This window comes from Passer domesticus, chromosome 4, assembly GCF_036417665.1.
Source record: "Passer domesticus isolate bPasDom1 chromosome 4, bPasDom1.hap1, whole genome shotgun sequence".
In the NCBI taxonomy this organism is placed as follows: Eukaryota; Metazoa; Chordata; class Aves; order Passeriformes; family Passeridae; genus Passer; species Passer domesticus.
In genome coordinates, this window is record NC_087477.1 from 22738649 (window position 1) to 22753188 (window position 14540).

The 14540-nt window shown below is 39.3% G+C and overlaps 1 protein-coding gene across 8 annotated transcripts in view; it reads right to left on the minus strand.

Annotated features, from left to right (window-relative positions):
• The window catches only part of SLC7A11 (solute carrier family 7 member 11), a 77136-nt gene that overhangs the window by 37486 nt on the left and 25110 nt on the right, over window positions 1-14540 (minus strand). For all 8 annotated transcript variants that reach the window (XM_064416522.1, XM_064416519.1, XM_064416517.1 and 5 more), the window contains 2 exons: window positions 12399-12498; window positions 9193-9237 (listed from right to left, as the gene is read on the minus strand). In XM_064416522.1, the coding sequence (XP_064272592.1) occupies window positions 9193-9237; window positions 12399-12498 (145 nt within the window). The remainder of the gene's footprint in view (window positions 1-9192; window positions 9238-12398; window positions 12499-14540) is intronic.

Sequence of the window (14540 nt, forward strand, 5' to 3'; positions counted from 1 at the left end):
GCTAATCCAATTCAAATGCTAAACTGGGGCTTAGAAAGCAGCTGCCAATGAGGAAGACACAGCACCTGAGAGTCATCTCTCTCATGGTGTCGAATTTCAACACAGGATTCAGCAGTGATAGAAGCACCAAAAAAAAAATGGGGTAGGGTGAAAAAAAGAAAGCAACCACTCATGGGAAAAGGAAAAATAAATAAAAATATCTGATAATATGCATTGAATGTGTGTCACGTACACATCCCTGAACATCGTAGGCTGTAACAGCATTCATTTGGTCAATTCCTAACTGAATGCATAAGGAAAACAGCCTCTGGAAAGCAGCAGGCACACACAGTGGCTGCCTCTGCCTGTCCCAGAGGAAAGGAAGAGGAATGATGCCCAATGAAATCTGCAGCCCTTTTGTTATCCCTGAGGCTGAAGCCTTTGCTCCCTGTGATCACACAGATGACAGGTGAATTCATGCAGTGAGTCATCTTCCCACACCCTCTGTTGCCTGCATCTCTTGCTCTGGTGAATTCAGAGCACTGCTCAGACACAAGATGCATCTGTCAAAGACAGAGCAGGGGATTTGCAGTGTTTTCTGCACACATCTGGATCCCTCCAGACTCAGACTGCACAGCACACTGTACTCTCCAGCTGTGCTCTCTATTCCCTCTCTCTTGTGACACAGCACTGCTGTTAAGTAGGACATAATGCATCTGTGGGGCAGGGGACACTCAGGTGTGGCAGGAGGAATTTGTGTTCAACAGCGAAGGATAAGGAAAATAAGAACAAAAGGACCAAATCTGCATCCTCAGTTAATTATATTATATATGGTAGCTACTATGTTGAAACTCTCAAAAATTACAGGGCCAAAGAAATGTCTTCACTACAAGACTGCAGGATAATCCACATTATCAAATCCAAAAATCCAGTCCAATGTAATTGAAGTTAACAAAAAAAAGAGAAAGAAACCAATTATTAGGATTTTAGTTTGGGTTACCATTTCCAATTCCATTCTGACCCTTTCCCCATTTTTACTTCAAGCTGCTAAAACAGTTAAAATCACAGTTTTACTTCTTCCTCTGGTTGGAAATATTTTGTGGATTCAGTGACCCCTAACAAATCCTATCACAGACAGAACCCAATTAGGGCTCACAAGAAAGTTGCAACCCTTGATTCATTTGCATGAACATGTGACTCATGTGCATGAACATGTGACTCAATCACATTTTTGTGTCATCGGAACCAGCAGATTGTCAAGATTAGGGCATTTATGGCACATCTCCTGGGGAGTGGGATGAAGAGTAGTCTTAGATTACGTATGTAAAATGTAACCAAAAGTATGTATTCTATGACAACCTGTTAAAACCAGGTGGGGCAGTGTTCTTTATCTGTTCCACAAACCAATCCTCCCTCCAGGGGATATCTTCTGTTAATGGGCCACTGAGTCTCACTGCATGACTGATAAAATTACATCATCCATTGTGAGACGCTGTGCCCAGGGGGAGGAGCCAAGCATTCCTACCTGGATATAACCTGAGATTTGGAACACCACAAGCAGCCTTATCCACTGAATTCCTAGAGGACTAGAGCTACATAACCACCACTGGACCTTCAGAGGAAGACCAGATCCTTCATCAGAACCACATCTGTCACTCCAGGAGGACTGCAGCCACCATTTAATCGGACTGCTACCAACACCCTGACCAACAGAGTCTGAGGTTATACTCTGACTCTGTCAGGTTAAGCCAGTGGTTTTTGCATTTATTTTAACTTTCCTATTAAATTGTAGATCTGACATGGAGTTTCTTACTGATTTGCTTTCAAACTAGTACAAGAGTGAAGAGAAGAAAGGTTGGAGCCAGAACTCAAAAATATTAAAGGCCAGGTTGGTTGAGAAGCCTGGTCTAAAATCTCCCAAACTAAGAGTGAAGAAAGAATATAAATAAAGGCAAAGCACCTCAGGATATTTAAGTCCCACTTGTAAGAGAATTTCCAACTTCCAGCAAGAGCAGCATCTTCCAACTAAAAAGAATAAAATAAATTTATGAAGGGAGAAATGTTTGTTCCTATACAGAAATGTTAGAAATCTGACATTAAAACATGCATCCAAGACTGAAATACTTAGTATCAGAAATGAATTATTAGTAATTATTAAAAGAAATAATAATTAATGAGCTGAAGATGTGAGTCATAGTGAGGAGCTAGTAAGATTAGTGGGAAAGCAAAAGTAAAGGAAAGATCATTTAATTAAGAACAGCTGGCAAGTCAACTCCCCTGAGAGCTAGTAATTGTCTATTTGTCCCTCTCAAACACACACAAGGACTACTGAATTACATTCTTACTTAAAAGCTTTTCATGCATTTTACAAATAGCAAAACCCATGCTTGCTTTTGTGAAAGTAGATTTGAGCTAATAAATTAATTTGTTTTCTTTATTTGGCAGATTCAGGTCCCCATTAAAGGATTTTTTAGACCTGAAAACACAATTTTATCACTTACAGAGGTCACAAATAAACTGTAGAAATTGTTGTTGAATTCACCAGGTTTGGACACCTTATCTGAGATGCCTCCCAGATAACTGAAAGAATTTAAGAAGACTGCAATGGTGTTAGACACAGTCAAATTTAGAAAGTATAAAACTTTATTAAAGAGACATAAAAATAGCTGGGGGGAGGCTAATTAGAACATCCTCACTCTATGATGAAGAATAAGTATTCAAGTGCAAAAAAACTACCAAGACACAAACAATGCATAGAGGAAAAAATGCAAATGCTCACTTAACTGACCTGGTTTTCCCTTTAAAGTAATCTGATGGATTCATATGAGCAAATGGGCTTTACAAAATACTGGAAAGATTAGCATTTGTCTCTTTTGATTATCTTCAGGTCAAATATCACAATGTAATCCTATAACTTCTGCACTGAATATTTGGCACTGTAGCCTGACATGAAGAAAATGAATTGGAGTTAAATGTATCTTTTAGAAATAAGCAGAATATAACGACACAAGAAAGATTTCAAACTCCAAGCAGATAAACCTTTCTAGTGCCTAAGAGTACTGATATTAATATTCCTCTTCAGAGTAAATCTTGTCATTAAATTATAAAATAAAAACCAAAAAAGGTAAGAAGCAAAGAGGCAGAAATATCAAACGTTTGCATCCTCTCAATTAACACTGAAAAGATTTTTTACTCTTTTGCTTGCTGAGAATCTAATCCCTAATCAGTGGCTAGATTGACAATAAGCAACAGTGAAAATTCAAGTTTCTGACTGACTTTGGTAGGGGGCTGCATTTTAATGAGAAGTGCCAAAAATCAGAGAGCTACAAATAACTAGGGAGCTGCATGAGTTGCAGCATCCCAGCCACCATTCCCCTCCCATCCATCTGCATCTCTATAATGCTCAGACAGATTGAAGAAAACACCCTTAATACTTTAGTTCTCTCACTCAGTCCTCGTAGATGCAAAGTTGACTCTATAATTAGAATGAATGGGTGGCACACATTAGCTAGACATGACATTCACATTATTTTAAAGCAGTATAAAAATAGATTTTATCAAACATTTTGATATCCTGATTTTATAAAATGTCTGATGATATCAAGCTCTGGTGACTTGCTATACAGCAACTGTTCCTTGGTGTTTTGGAAAAGAAGGAATAAATTAAGTGAGAAGAGCACTGGAAAAATCTAATAGACAAACTGACTGATCTCAGACCCCAAGGTCATAGCAAAGCAATTCATTTCTTGGTTTTTCAACAGCACAAGACATGATTTATCAATCTGAGACCACACTTACAAACACTATACATCTCAATAATATGTTCTTTGCACTGTGTAATTTTTTAAACAATGATAGATTGCCTGAGCTGGACCAAAGTTATTTTACAAACAGAAATGAAATATTTGCAAATGAAATGGTTCAATAATGGAGGGGAAGAAATGAAAAAAAAAAAAAGAAAAAAAAAGAGAGATTGAGAGAGAAAACCATAAAGGATTATGCCAAATAGCAGCTGTACTTAACTGCAACTGCAAAGTAATCTATGCTGTAAAATGCTTTCAGAATCCACATCCTTTGAAATTCTACTATTTTTATCCAGTAAATGAAAAATATTTCCTAAGTTCAACAACACCAAAAAAAACCTACACTGCCAAAGAAATAAAATTATTTAGTAAAACAAGGACGGTAAATTAACATCTATTTCAAGCTGCCCACTTGATGACAGACTGCCTTGAAGTCAGTAAGGAATTTGAGTCTATTGTCTGCCCCTAAAGTGAAATAATATTTTCTCTCTCTTCCAACACGAGCTTAATCTTCACAACTTGAAGCATTCAGGCCAATCATCTACTCATAGTGAGGATGGAGCACAATTTTGTTAAAGTGGGATTTTCTTTGGCCAGCATCTGACACAACCTGGTTCTGATTTTGACCAGGCTCTGAAGATGTTGCTGTGATGTGAAAACACTTCTGTGTTAATGTTCTCATCTGGAGGCTGCCAAAATTCTTGATGAGCTATAGGACTGATCCCAGACCCTGCTCAGCCTACGAAGGGAAGAGGGAAGTGTTCTTCAGGCATAAGCTGCTTTTAGGGTCTTGATTGAAAAACCTCAGCCTGCTTCTTGAGAGTACATAGTGGGTACTCGAGAATACAGATGAGATCAAAGACTATGCACAAAAAATGAGTCTGGAAGTTCAACATGCATGATTTCTAGTCCTCTAAATGTCCTGCTACAGACAATATGGCTCCTGTCAATTTTTAAGGTGACAAACTCTCTCACAGACCTGGCTGTTCCTTCATTCACTTATTTAACAATAAGACCTCCATTTGAGACTGATCCTTATAGTGTAAGAAAATCAAAAAGGTCAAAGCTGCAGGTGATGTGGCTGCACAAGTTTGTTTGGTGAAGTTCTGCTTCAAGGATTATTTAGGTATTTTATTTGAAACAACAATTGCTATTGACCCAGCCTGTATATGCAAAGCATAATTTTCAAAAAAAAGGAAAAGAAATTTGTTGCCACACTTTAATATTGTTCCATATATTCTTGATAATAAAATTATTTCAGGCTATTTTAAAAAATTGTACAGTAAGACTGCAACCACAACTCCTTCTAAAATAAACATTAACTTCCTGTTTCTTCAGGTCTTACTGCATATAGCAGTATAGCAGTTTCTTCAGGTCCTACTGCAATAGTTGCATGAGAGAAGCACTTGAACAAAGAGGAATAAAGAAATGAGCTCAGGCTTAAAAATGAGACATCAAAAGGGGATTTAGCGAGAGACAGAAACAGCTACCTTTACATCTTATGATAATTGGGGTTATAATAATATCCTTACACAAAAGAAGGAACAGTGGCATTTTCAAAGTGAGAATTCAACACTACTTCCAAAACTCTGTTCAAAAAGTAATGACATTCACTTTGAGATTTTTTTTTTAAGTCTTTCTGTTCTCCCTTCTGTACTGTAAAAGGTGCTTGCTCCCCTTGCTCCTGCTTGGTTCATTCCCACTAAGCCCTCTGTTTCTGCTCTCCCTGTCTAGGGTTTCATGTTGCCTCAGCACCCCAGTGTCTAAGACCCAGAGTATTAATCCTACTTATAGACCTAAGTGTGGAATTTATTGCACCTGAGCAGGCATCTGCAAGTCAACAGATTCCCACAGCCTCCAAAGCCCTCTCTGCCTCTACAAACAGCTGCTTGGAGCACAAAGAGGACTGGGCAAGGGCACAAGCATCCCCCTTTCCCCACCTCTCTCCTGCATTCCCAGTGACACATGCTATATTCCAAAAGGTCTTCCTGCTGCCATACACCACAGAAAGAAATGCAATCCCTATCTGGGAAACTTAATATCTAACAGCAGGTGCTTCTGCCTTCCTATGCATCTGAGGATATATTCTAGAGCCCACCTCCACAGAATGTTTTGGGTTGGAAGGAACCTAAAAGATCATCTTCTTCCAGTCTTGTTGCCATAGGCAGGGACACCTTCCACTGGACCAGGCTGCTCAAAGCCCCATCCCCACTGTCCACCAGAGCATTCCTGCCATCCCTCTGCTGTAAATCTGGCACATCCCCTTGGTACGTTCACTGGGGGTTTGCAGCCTGCTGGTTCACATGGGGATAGAGCTGATCATTCACCTCAGTTACTTCCAAAGCTGTTGCACATCTGGAAATGCACAACTGTGACAGATTCTCAGGCAAATATTTACTTTGACAGGTGCAGGGCAGAAGACCTCACTTTTTCTGCTGTAAGTAATTTGCATCCATCCTAACCATTGACAAACATTACAAATTGCACATCTGGAGCTGTTACAAGCTCTAAGTGGTTCAAGCATGTACTTTCCTCTTCCTTTTTAAAATCAGCAACATTATACCAACACAGAAGTACAATACAGTAGAATCACAGAATACTTTGGGTTGAGAGGGACCTTTAAGTTGTAGCTCCAAGCCCATGGGCAGGGACACCTTCCACTAGACCAGGTTGTTCAGTGTAACCTTTAAGGCTCACAGCAAGAATGAAAGACAGCATTTTAAGTATTAAAAAAAAAGGCAGTTTAGTCTTCATAAATGCCTACAACATCAGGACAATTAGTGGCTCATCTAACATTTACATTGGGTTCAGTGGGAGCTGAGACAGCTGCCACTGAGATTACTCCACACTATTCCCTTGCCCTGTAGCTCTGGGAACAATGGTGGAACAGCCCTTGCTTCAGGACATCTTTTAAGCAGAGCCATTCACAGGTGACAACCAGATAAAAATATGTTCCAAATATTTCATTTAATTCCTTACTTCAGCTCAAGGGAGTCCAGAATCCCCATTTACAGGTGGTGCAGAGGTCTCTGTCAGCACAGACAGTAACAATCCATTTGCCCCACCATCACCTTCCACTTATTTAGCAATTTTTAATATCCCACTCTCTTCTATTCTATATTATACCTTAGCATGGAGAATGTAAAAACTGGGCATCTACTCGTCCTCTCAAAGTGCAACCTCAAGATGAAGGGAAGTTTTAAGAGTCTTGTGATAATATTGCACATGTAATATTGAGCTGGATTTTTTTTCCAGTATCACCCTGGAATACACTAAACCAGCCACGTTACATGGTTTGCCTTCCAGTCCTACATCCTCACTAGCAGCACATATAACTTCAGGATAACCTGGAGAACAGAGAAGTTCTCCCAAGAGGGGAAAATACAATCTTCTTCCCTCACATCCTAGCTGCAATAGAAAAAACCATTAGAATTGAACCAGCACTGCTTCTCTTAGCTGAGATACATCATGCTTCAAGGGGTGCATAGCTTTTAATAGAGAGAGGAACTATGCTTTTCTGTCCTATGCAGCAGAGAGCAAAATGTTCAAAAATAGGCACTCCTCTGACTTAAGTCACAAAAAACTAAACATATATAAAAATAGCTGTAATGAAAATTACCAAGAATTCCAGTTAAAAGAACTGCAGAGACACAAAAATGCATGAAAAGCCACAAAGGGTGTAGACATCTACACATTTAAAAAGATCACACTGCATTGGTGGTAACCACATGATAATTTACTAATTATATTGCTTCTAGCTGAATTTAGTCATACCACCAAGATTCTGGCTCCTAACCTATCTCCCTAGAATTTCCTGAAGTTTTAGATGTCCTGGACCAGAATCTTTTTACAGCTACATTTAGTTTCACATTTAAAATCAGTCTGTCACACAACAATTTTTCAAAAGCAAAAAAAAATCTGTAGGTTGTCTTTTGGTTTTAGTGTCATGATTTTATAAAGAGCACAGATCCTTGATAGTTATACCCCAAATCATCCAGCTTGAGTTCATGTGTGTCCCAGGCCTGGGAATCTTTAGCCAACTGCTCTCCACTGACACAAATTACTTAAAAGCACAGAAGCCTTCAGGTTTGAAAAGACCTCTAAGAACACTGAGTCCAACCATTAAACCAGCACTGCCAAGTCCACCACTTAACCATGTCCCCAAGTGCCACATCTACACATTTTAAATACATCCAGAGTCATATTTTACTAAACCACATCTCCTAAAATGGCATTTTATCAGAACTGAAGATTACCAGTGAAAAACCCATTTGTACGTAGGTATCTGTCATAATGATTACTCACAAATATTAATGCAATATTTTCTACCTGCATTTATCTGGTCTCAGATTCCAGTCACACAGTTCTCACTCTACATATCCAAATCACATCTGCTAACATACAGCACATCCCAAAGTCACTGAAACAATGGAAATCTGCCAGTGTTTCTACCCGCCTCATGTTTTATCATCCATTTTCTTATAATGATTTTCAGGCCTCTGAAATAGTACCAGGTTTGGTTCAGTCTTTGAAGAAACCAACAAAAATCTTCTGGATGCTCCCAGTCAATGGCTTGGGGTTTTCTTTCCCTATATGTCTCAGATTCATATTATCTGAGTGTACAGTGCTGGGGGTCCTTTTAAAATAATAAGTAATTTGATACCCACCCAGCTGTCCTCTTTTAAAAAACTAAGAAAATTTAGAAAATTAATTTCTTTATCAAGTAAATAGTTTCTTCAAAAAAAAAAACAAATTGATCTTGCAAGGCACATTTTCTCTAACTTTTAGAAAAAGTTAGTAGTTTTTTATTGCTGGCCCCATCTATCAAAACACATCTACCAAAACAGATGGGACAAATCAAACTGTCCCTAACAGGACAACTTTCCATGTTTTACAGGCAGGTGATGTGGGAGTATTCAGTCTGACTGGAAACAGGCTCTGATCCATATCCCCTGTTCAGTTTAATTAGATTGGATGTTTTGTGACATGTATTCAAAATCCTGTATTTCTGAGACATCTAAAACAAGTAGAACTAAGTATTTGATTAATATTTAAACACAGCAAAACTGACAAATATTGCAGCAGGTAAGTTTCTTGGGCAAGATTTCCCTGGCAGGATATTCCACTGAAAACAGCCATTGATAGTTACTTGCATCCTGAGGGGGAGAACCAGAGCCCTAGAGATCTACTTAATTTTCCATTTTCATGCAGATAAAAGCAGCATACATAATAAGGTCACAGCAGACCAAGAATAGCAAATTTTCGAGCAGTGGCAATTCAAATAGATACCAGATCTGCTGGAAGGCAAGCAGCTTGACCAGCATACAGAACTTCTGAAGATCACTAATTTTATAACATTGTAAATTTCACTACCATTTCTCAAAAGTCAAGCAAAACATTAAGTACGTACTTTTCAGGGTTTTCCACTTCTTCGGTAACAAAATTGAGATAAAACCTAGAAAATAGTTATAAAATGTATTATAAGATTTATTCTTATATTCTTATATTTTTATACTGTATTTCTTTCACCAAGAATCAAGAAGATGCTTTTAGTTAAGCACTGCTGTTAGTTACAGTAGGCTTTGCAGGCCCATGTTTGGATTAGGGAGAGCGATATTCAACCTTCCCTTATCCTCACACTCAGGAAGGGAATTCTCAGAAAAGACAGCAAAGTAAGAAAAGAAAAAGACAATAACTATGTAAAGTCAGTGTGTTATTAAGCTATTTTTTTCCCCCTGACATACTAAACAGTTAATGGTTTACCCTAATTCCATACATACACATACATATGCAGACTTCAAACTTTATATTCCATTTGTGCTTTCTGCCTTTTACAGTTTTGGGTTATACTGGCAAAAAGTCTCATCAGAGTACTCAGCAAGGGCTCCTTAATAATACAAATAACTGAAGCCTTAGAAAAACCCCTCCTAAACCAAGAACTTGCACACCAAGTTTATTGTACAGAATCTCAAACACAGGCTGCCAGCCCTGCATGCTCTTGCACAACCTCCAGTACAGGATGCACTCTGATCATATTCCAGCAGCATTCAAGAGAGAGCTCTGTATGGGAATTCATAGGAACTGCTCACCAGGCACAGCCCTGCATACAAAGCAAATATCAGCCTCAAGGCCACTGAACCCTCTGTTCTACATTTATTAGCACTCAGTCTGTGCCTGGCTGGATCACAAGTGTGCCTGGCTCGGAGACAGGCTCAAAGTCAGGTCTTGTCTAATGAAACAGAACAGTCAACACAGTACCTATGCTGGCCTTCTGCTCTAGTGCAGAAAGACAAATGGCACCTGAGCCAGCAGTGCTGCAGTGAATAAACCACTGGTAATAATCTGGCAGAAAGTCTAGGGGCTTTGCCCCATCACACGTCTTGGAGCAGAACTGGGTTAGCAGAATAAGTTAATGCTGGCTTGTGGCTTTTTAAAAATAGTGATTTTGTGACTGCGCATGAAATTCTTTGTCACCTTATGCAAAAATATCAGAACTGGGTTTTAAACTTGCTAGTGCATAGAGCACAGAAGAAGGTTTAGGTTAGATATATGGAGGAAAGTCTTTACAGTGAGGGTGGTGGAGCACTGGAACTGGTTGCCCAAGGAAGCTGTGGATGCCGCATCCCTGGAAGTGCACGGGGCTTTTAGCAACATGGTCTAGTGGGAAGTATCCCTATCCTTGGCAGGGGGAATGTAACAAAATGATCTTTAAGGTCCCTTTCAACCTAAACCATTCTATGATAGCCTAGCATCAGTCCTTTTATTGATGCAAAGGCATGTTTCATTGCATTCTTTTCTCCACTTGTCCTTTTTCAGCCAACATTTTACATACCCCATAGTCTACACTTGCTCTTGGCAGGGTGAACCCACACACAGAAGAGATACTGCTTTTCTTTTCTTCAAAGCAGTATCTTTAAAAGTTAACAATTAAAAGTTAACAGTCTAGTGAGCTATGCATAAAATTCTGCCTGCATCCCAGGACATATCACCAACACTTCCAACACTCCTTCATATTCAGCTAATTGCATTGATTTAGCCCCATGAAACTGATAGTGCAAGGATATTGCCACTCTATTTAATGGTCTGCTCCTCCGTGATGAGGTGATGAATTTTAGCTGATGACAAAGAAAAATAGATAGCTGGGAAGAACCACTAGCCAAATGAGGTGTTATTCCTGCTAATTTCTTTTATAAGTAGCAAATAAGGACCTTGAAATAAAAGTCTGAAGGTGTAAAGGGGGAAAAAAGGTAATTTTTATTGCAAGGCTTTGAACCATTATGCGAAAAATGGGAAAGAAGCAACAGAAAAACAGTATTTTTGATGAAGCATTTTGCAGGAAAGAAACTCAATAATATTAAAGAGCTTTTAAAATTGCTTTCATACAAAAATTTAGGTTAATATTTAAAACGTGAGAAACAATCACATGCATGGATATGAGAGACAGAGTCACTTATAGGAGAGAGGGGGAATGAAGTAGAGATTCTCCACATAATCAATTCCATTTCTTTGAGGCTTCAAAATGCCAGGCTCTTTCCTTACATATCTATCTCAGATAAAGGCTTTGGACTCTCTTGGGTTTCTTCCCCCGCTGCCATTTAGTATATAAAGTTCTGTTCATACTTCAGTGTGCACATTTATAATGCTCCTGCAACCAGGGAGTTACAGACGGGCAGAGAACTCCAATGCTGGGCCCATTGTCCTTTCATATTAAATAAATAAACCCCTTATCTTGCAGCCCTCGCCTTTTGTGCAAGGTAAAGAACTTGGCTGCCTGTGAGGCTATGGAGAGCAAAGGGAAGACCTGCAGACAAAGCTATCTCAAAATAAGACCACTCTGTGCACTACAGTCTGCTTTCTTCCCCCCAGGCTGCTGCTGCGAAAGCCTTTGGCACTGCACAATGCAGAGCCCTCAGGAGCATGAATAAATCGTAAAGGCAGATTTGAGAAGCAGCAGCACCTTTCAAACCAGCTGCTGTGTACTTTGGAGGGGAAAGAGAGAAAGGACTTGAAAGTTCTAAGCAGGATACCTGAAGGTAGATTCTCATACCTTTGCTCACAGTCAGTCACACCTGACTTTTTTGGAAGCCAGTTGCACTTCTTTTAAGTATGGTCCAAGCCTCTCGGACCAAGAAGTGTAAAAAATCTAGAGGTTTTTATTCTGTTTTGTGGTCCATACCAATCTCATTGATTCTTATTTGTCAAATACTGCTTTTACAAAGCAAGGCTAAGGGCCACTTTGTAACAGCATCATAGATTTTATTTTTATATAATTATTGACTTCTTCAAAAAGTTAAAGCTTCATTAGTACTTTTATCCTTGTATTAAAATATTTTATGAAAAAATGAAGAATATTCCTTTCTTGTGGTGTGATTATTCTGGTGGTCAGTGCATGCTTATATATTGTATGCTGAAAAAGAAAAATCTTTTTTTGGCAGAGCTGCTTGCACAATGACCACTGAGAATATGGAACAGTGGTAACAGCTACCCTAGCTGTATGATGTAGCTTGGCAAAAGATGCAGAATGTGCTACTCATTGCTTCATATAAATAAATTGCTTTGTTAAAGCATATTAGTGTTTGTTTTCAGGACAAATACATATAAATTTCATCCACTTACCAGCCTGAATATGCATACATTCCTGAATAGAAAGCAAGTGGTAATCCCATAACACTGGCATCATTCCCTGCAAAGGCATTTTTAAAGTGCTGTGTTTCTCCTGCAAAATCAACAGAAAAAAATGTTGAATAACAAGCTCTTTGGTTATAACTACTTAAAAAAAATAAATATAACACATCATGGAATATTTAATCACCCAACAGTTCACTGACATCAAATTCTGCCCCTTGACCTTAAATTCTGACCTAACCCTTGCAGCCATAATCTGCCAGAAATTGTAAAAGGCTTTGTGGCATCTGTATTCATGCAGTAGGAGAATTTGGCCTATTAGCTTCTTTCAAAGTGTGCTGAGCTTGATCACACTCACTGCTCTGTCATTTCCAGCAGTGACTTACATCAACATGAAAGAGCAGAATGAGCTCAGTAGTTTTTGATGTGGAAAATTTCACTTGTTCAACATTTTAATCAGAAGGAACTTTGCTGTTATTTCATTCAGAAGCAACATTTATAAGATAAATAAACCCAAAATGCTAAACATTTCTACCACTGAAAAATGAGTTTAGTAACACCCTACCATAACAATCAATACTGTATTAATATTACATCAAGTAAGAATTATCTACAAACCTATAAATGCAAATATGCCACACTTTTGTTATGCTCTTATTCATTTACAAAGTTCCTTATGGTTTGTAAAATATCCCTACAATATTCCAAATTTCCTGAAAAGCAATGATCCTCCACAGATATGGAGCAGGAAGAAACTTAATTAATTCAGAGTTAAATTAGAAATGAGTCAAACCCTCTACCTTTTACTCTGTTTTTACTAAGCCCTCAGTCAAAATCCACATTGAAGCAGAGGCTTTTTGCTTAAGGGAGAAACCGTGGCCAGAAGAAGGTCCCAGTGGAGAATCAGGGACACTAGTTGAGCAACTTCAGGGCAACAACCCCCAAGCAAACCTGGGTCTGACCTGCTCCAAAAGTCTAGGAAAAGTGGGGCAGATGGGAAGAGAGAAATTTTGCACATTTCATATGTCATGTGCAACAGGAAATGGCATTGCAAGTGCCAGAAAGAAAGTGAAAAACAAGAAAACAAAAATAGTGAATCAGCAGAGTGATACACAGGAAAACTTTTCTTTCAGACTCTATATTAACCACAGAGAGCCACCTGTCCCTAAGAAACTGATCTCACTGCACTGACTAACGCTGTGGTCTTCACTTGGGTGGGAGGGTTTGCAAACTTCAGAAAAGAGCATCCCCTGGGACATAGCCAAAAACTGTGATAGTTTTTGTTAGATAAAATCTGCCACCAATACACTCAAGAGGGCTCCCTGCTCTGGCACCGTGTATGAAAGGCTGAATGGCTGCTTGTGCTCTGTGTGGTTGTTGTAGGGAGGGTGACCTGGGACTTGTCACCATCTCACACCAGCTGCTCAGAGGGCTGGAATGGTAAAGTCCCTACAGGCAGCTGAGCACCTGTCAGTGAAAAGAGGGCATTTACAAAGGTATGTAGTGACAGGGCAAGGGGAAGTGGCTATAAAATGACAGAGGCATGTTTAGATTAGGGCATGTTAGGAGAAATTCTTCCCCATGACAGTGATGAAGCACTAGAACAGATTGTCCAGAGAAGCTGCCCAGGATGCTCTGAAAGTGTTCAAGGTTTTGGATGGGCCTTTGAGAAACATGGCCTAGTGGAAGACATCTCTGCCCATGGCAGTGGGTTTGAACTAGAGGAACTTTAAGGTCCCTTCCAACCCAAAGCACCATTTAATTTTGTGGTTCTGTAAATTGGGAGCCCCCTCTAGCACCACACACATGTACCACGACTAGGGACTAGCACAGTCAGAGCAACTATCCTGCCTGGCCTCGGCATGTGCTCTGAGGAGGTGCTGTGCATCTGCCTTTAAATCCCACCCTGCCCCTTTCACAAAGTTCAGACCAAAAACAGATTACAGAGGGCAGTCCATTTGCTCCTTTGAGAAGCAAGTCTGATTGGAACAGTCTCATTGGCATGCTGAAGGAAATACCAGTTCATGCCAATGTAGTTCCACTTATCAATGACATGACAGTACAGAGCCTTAGTTAAGCAAGTCCAGACTAATTAAGAGATTTTGCTGCTATAAGCATTATGTGGTGGAGTCA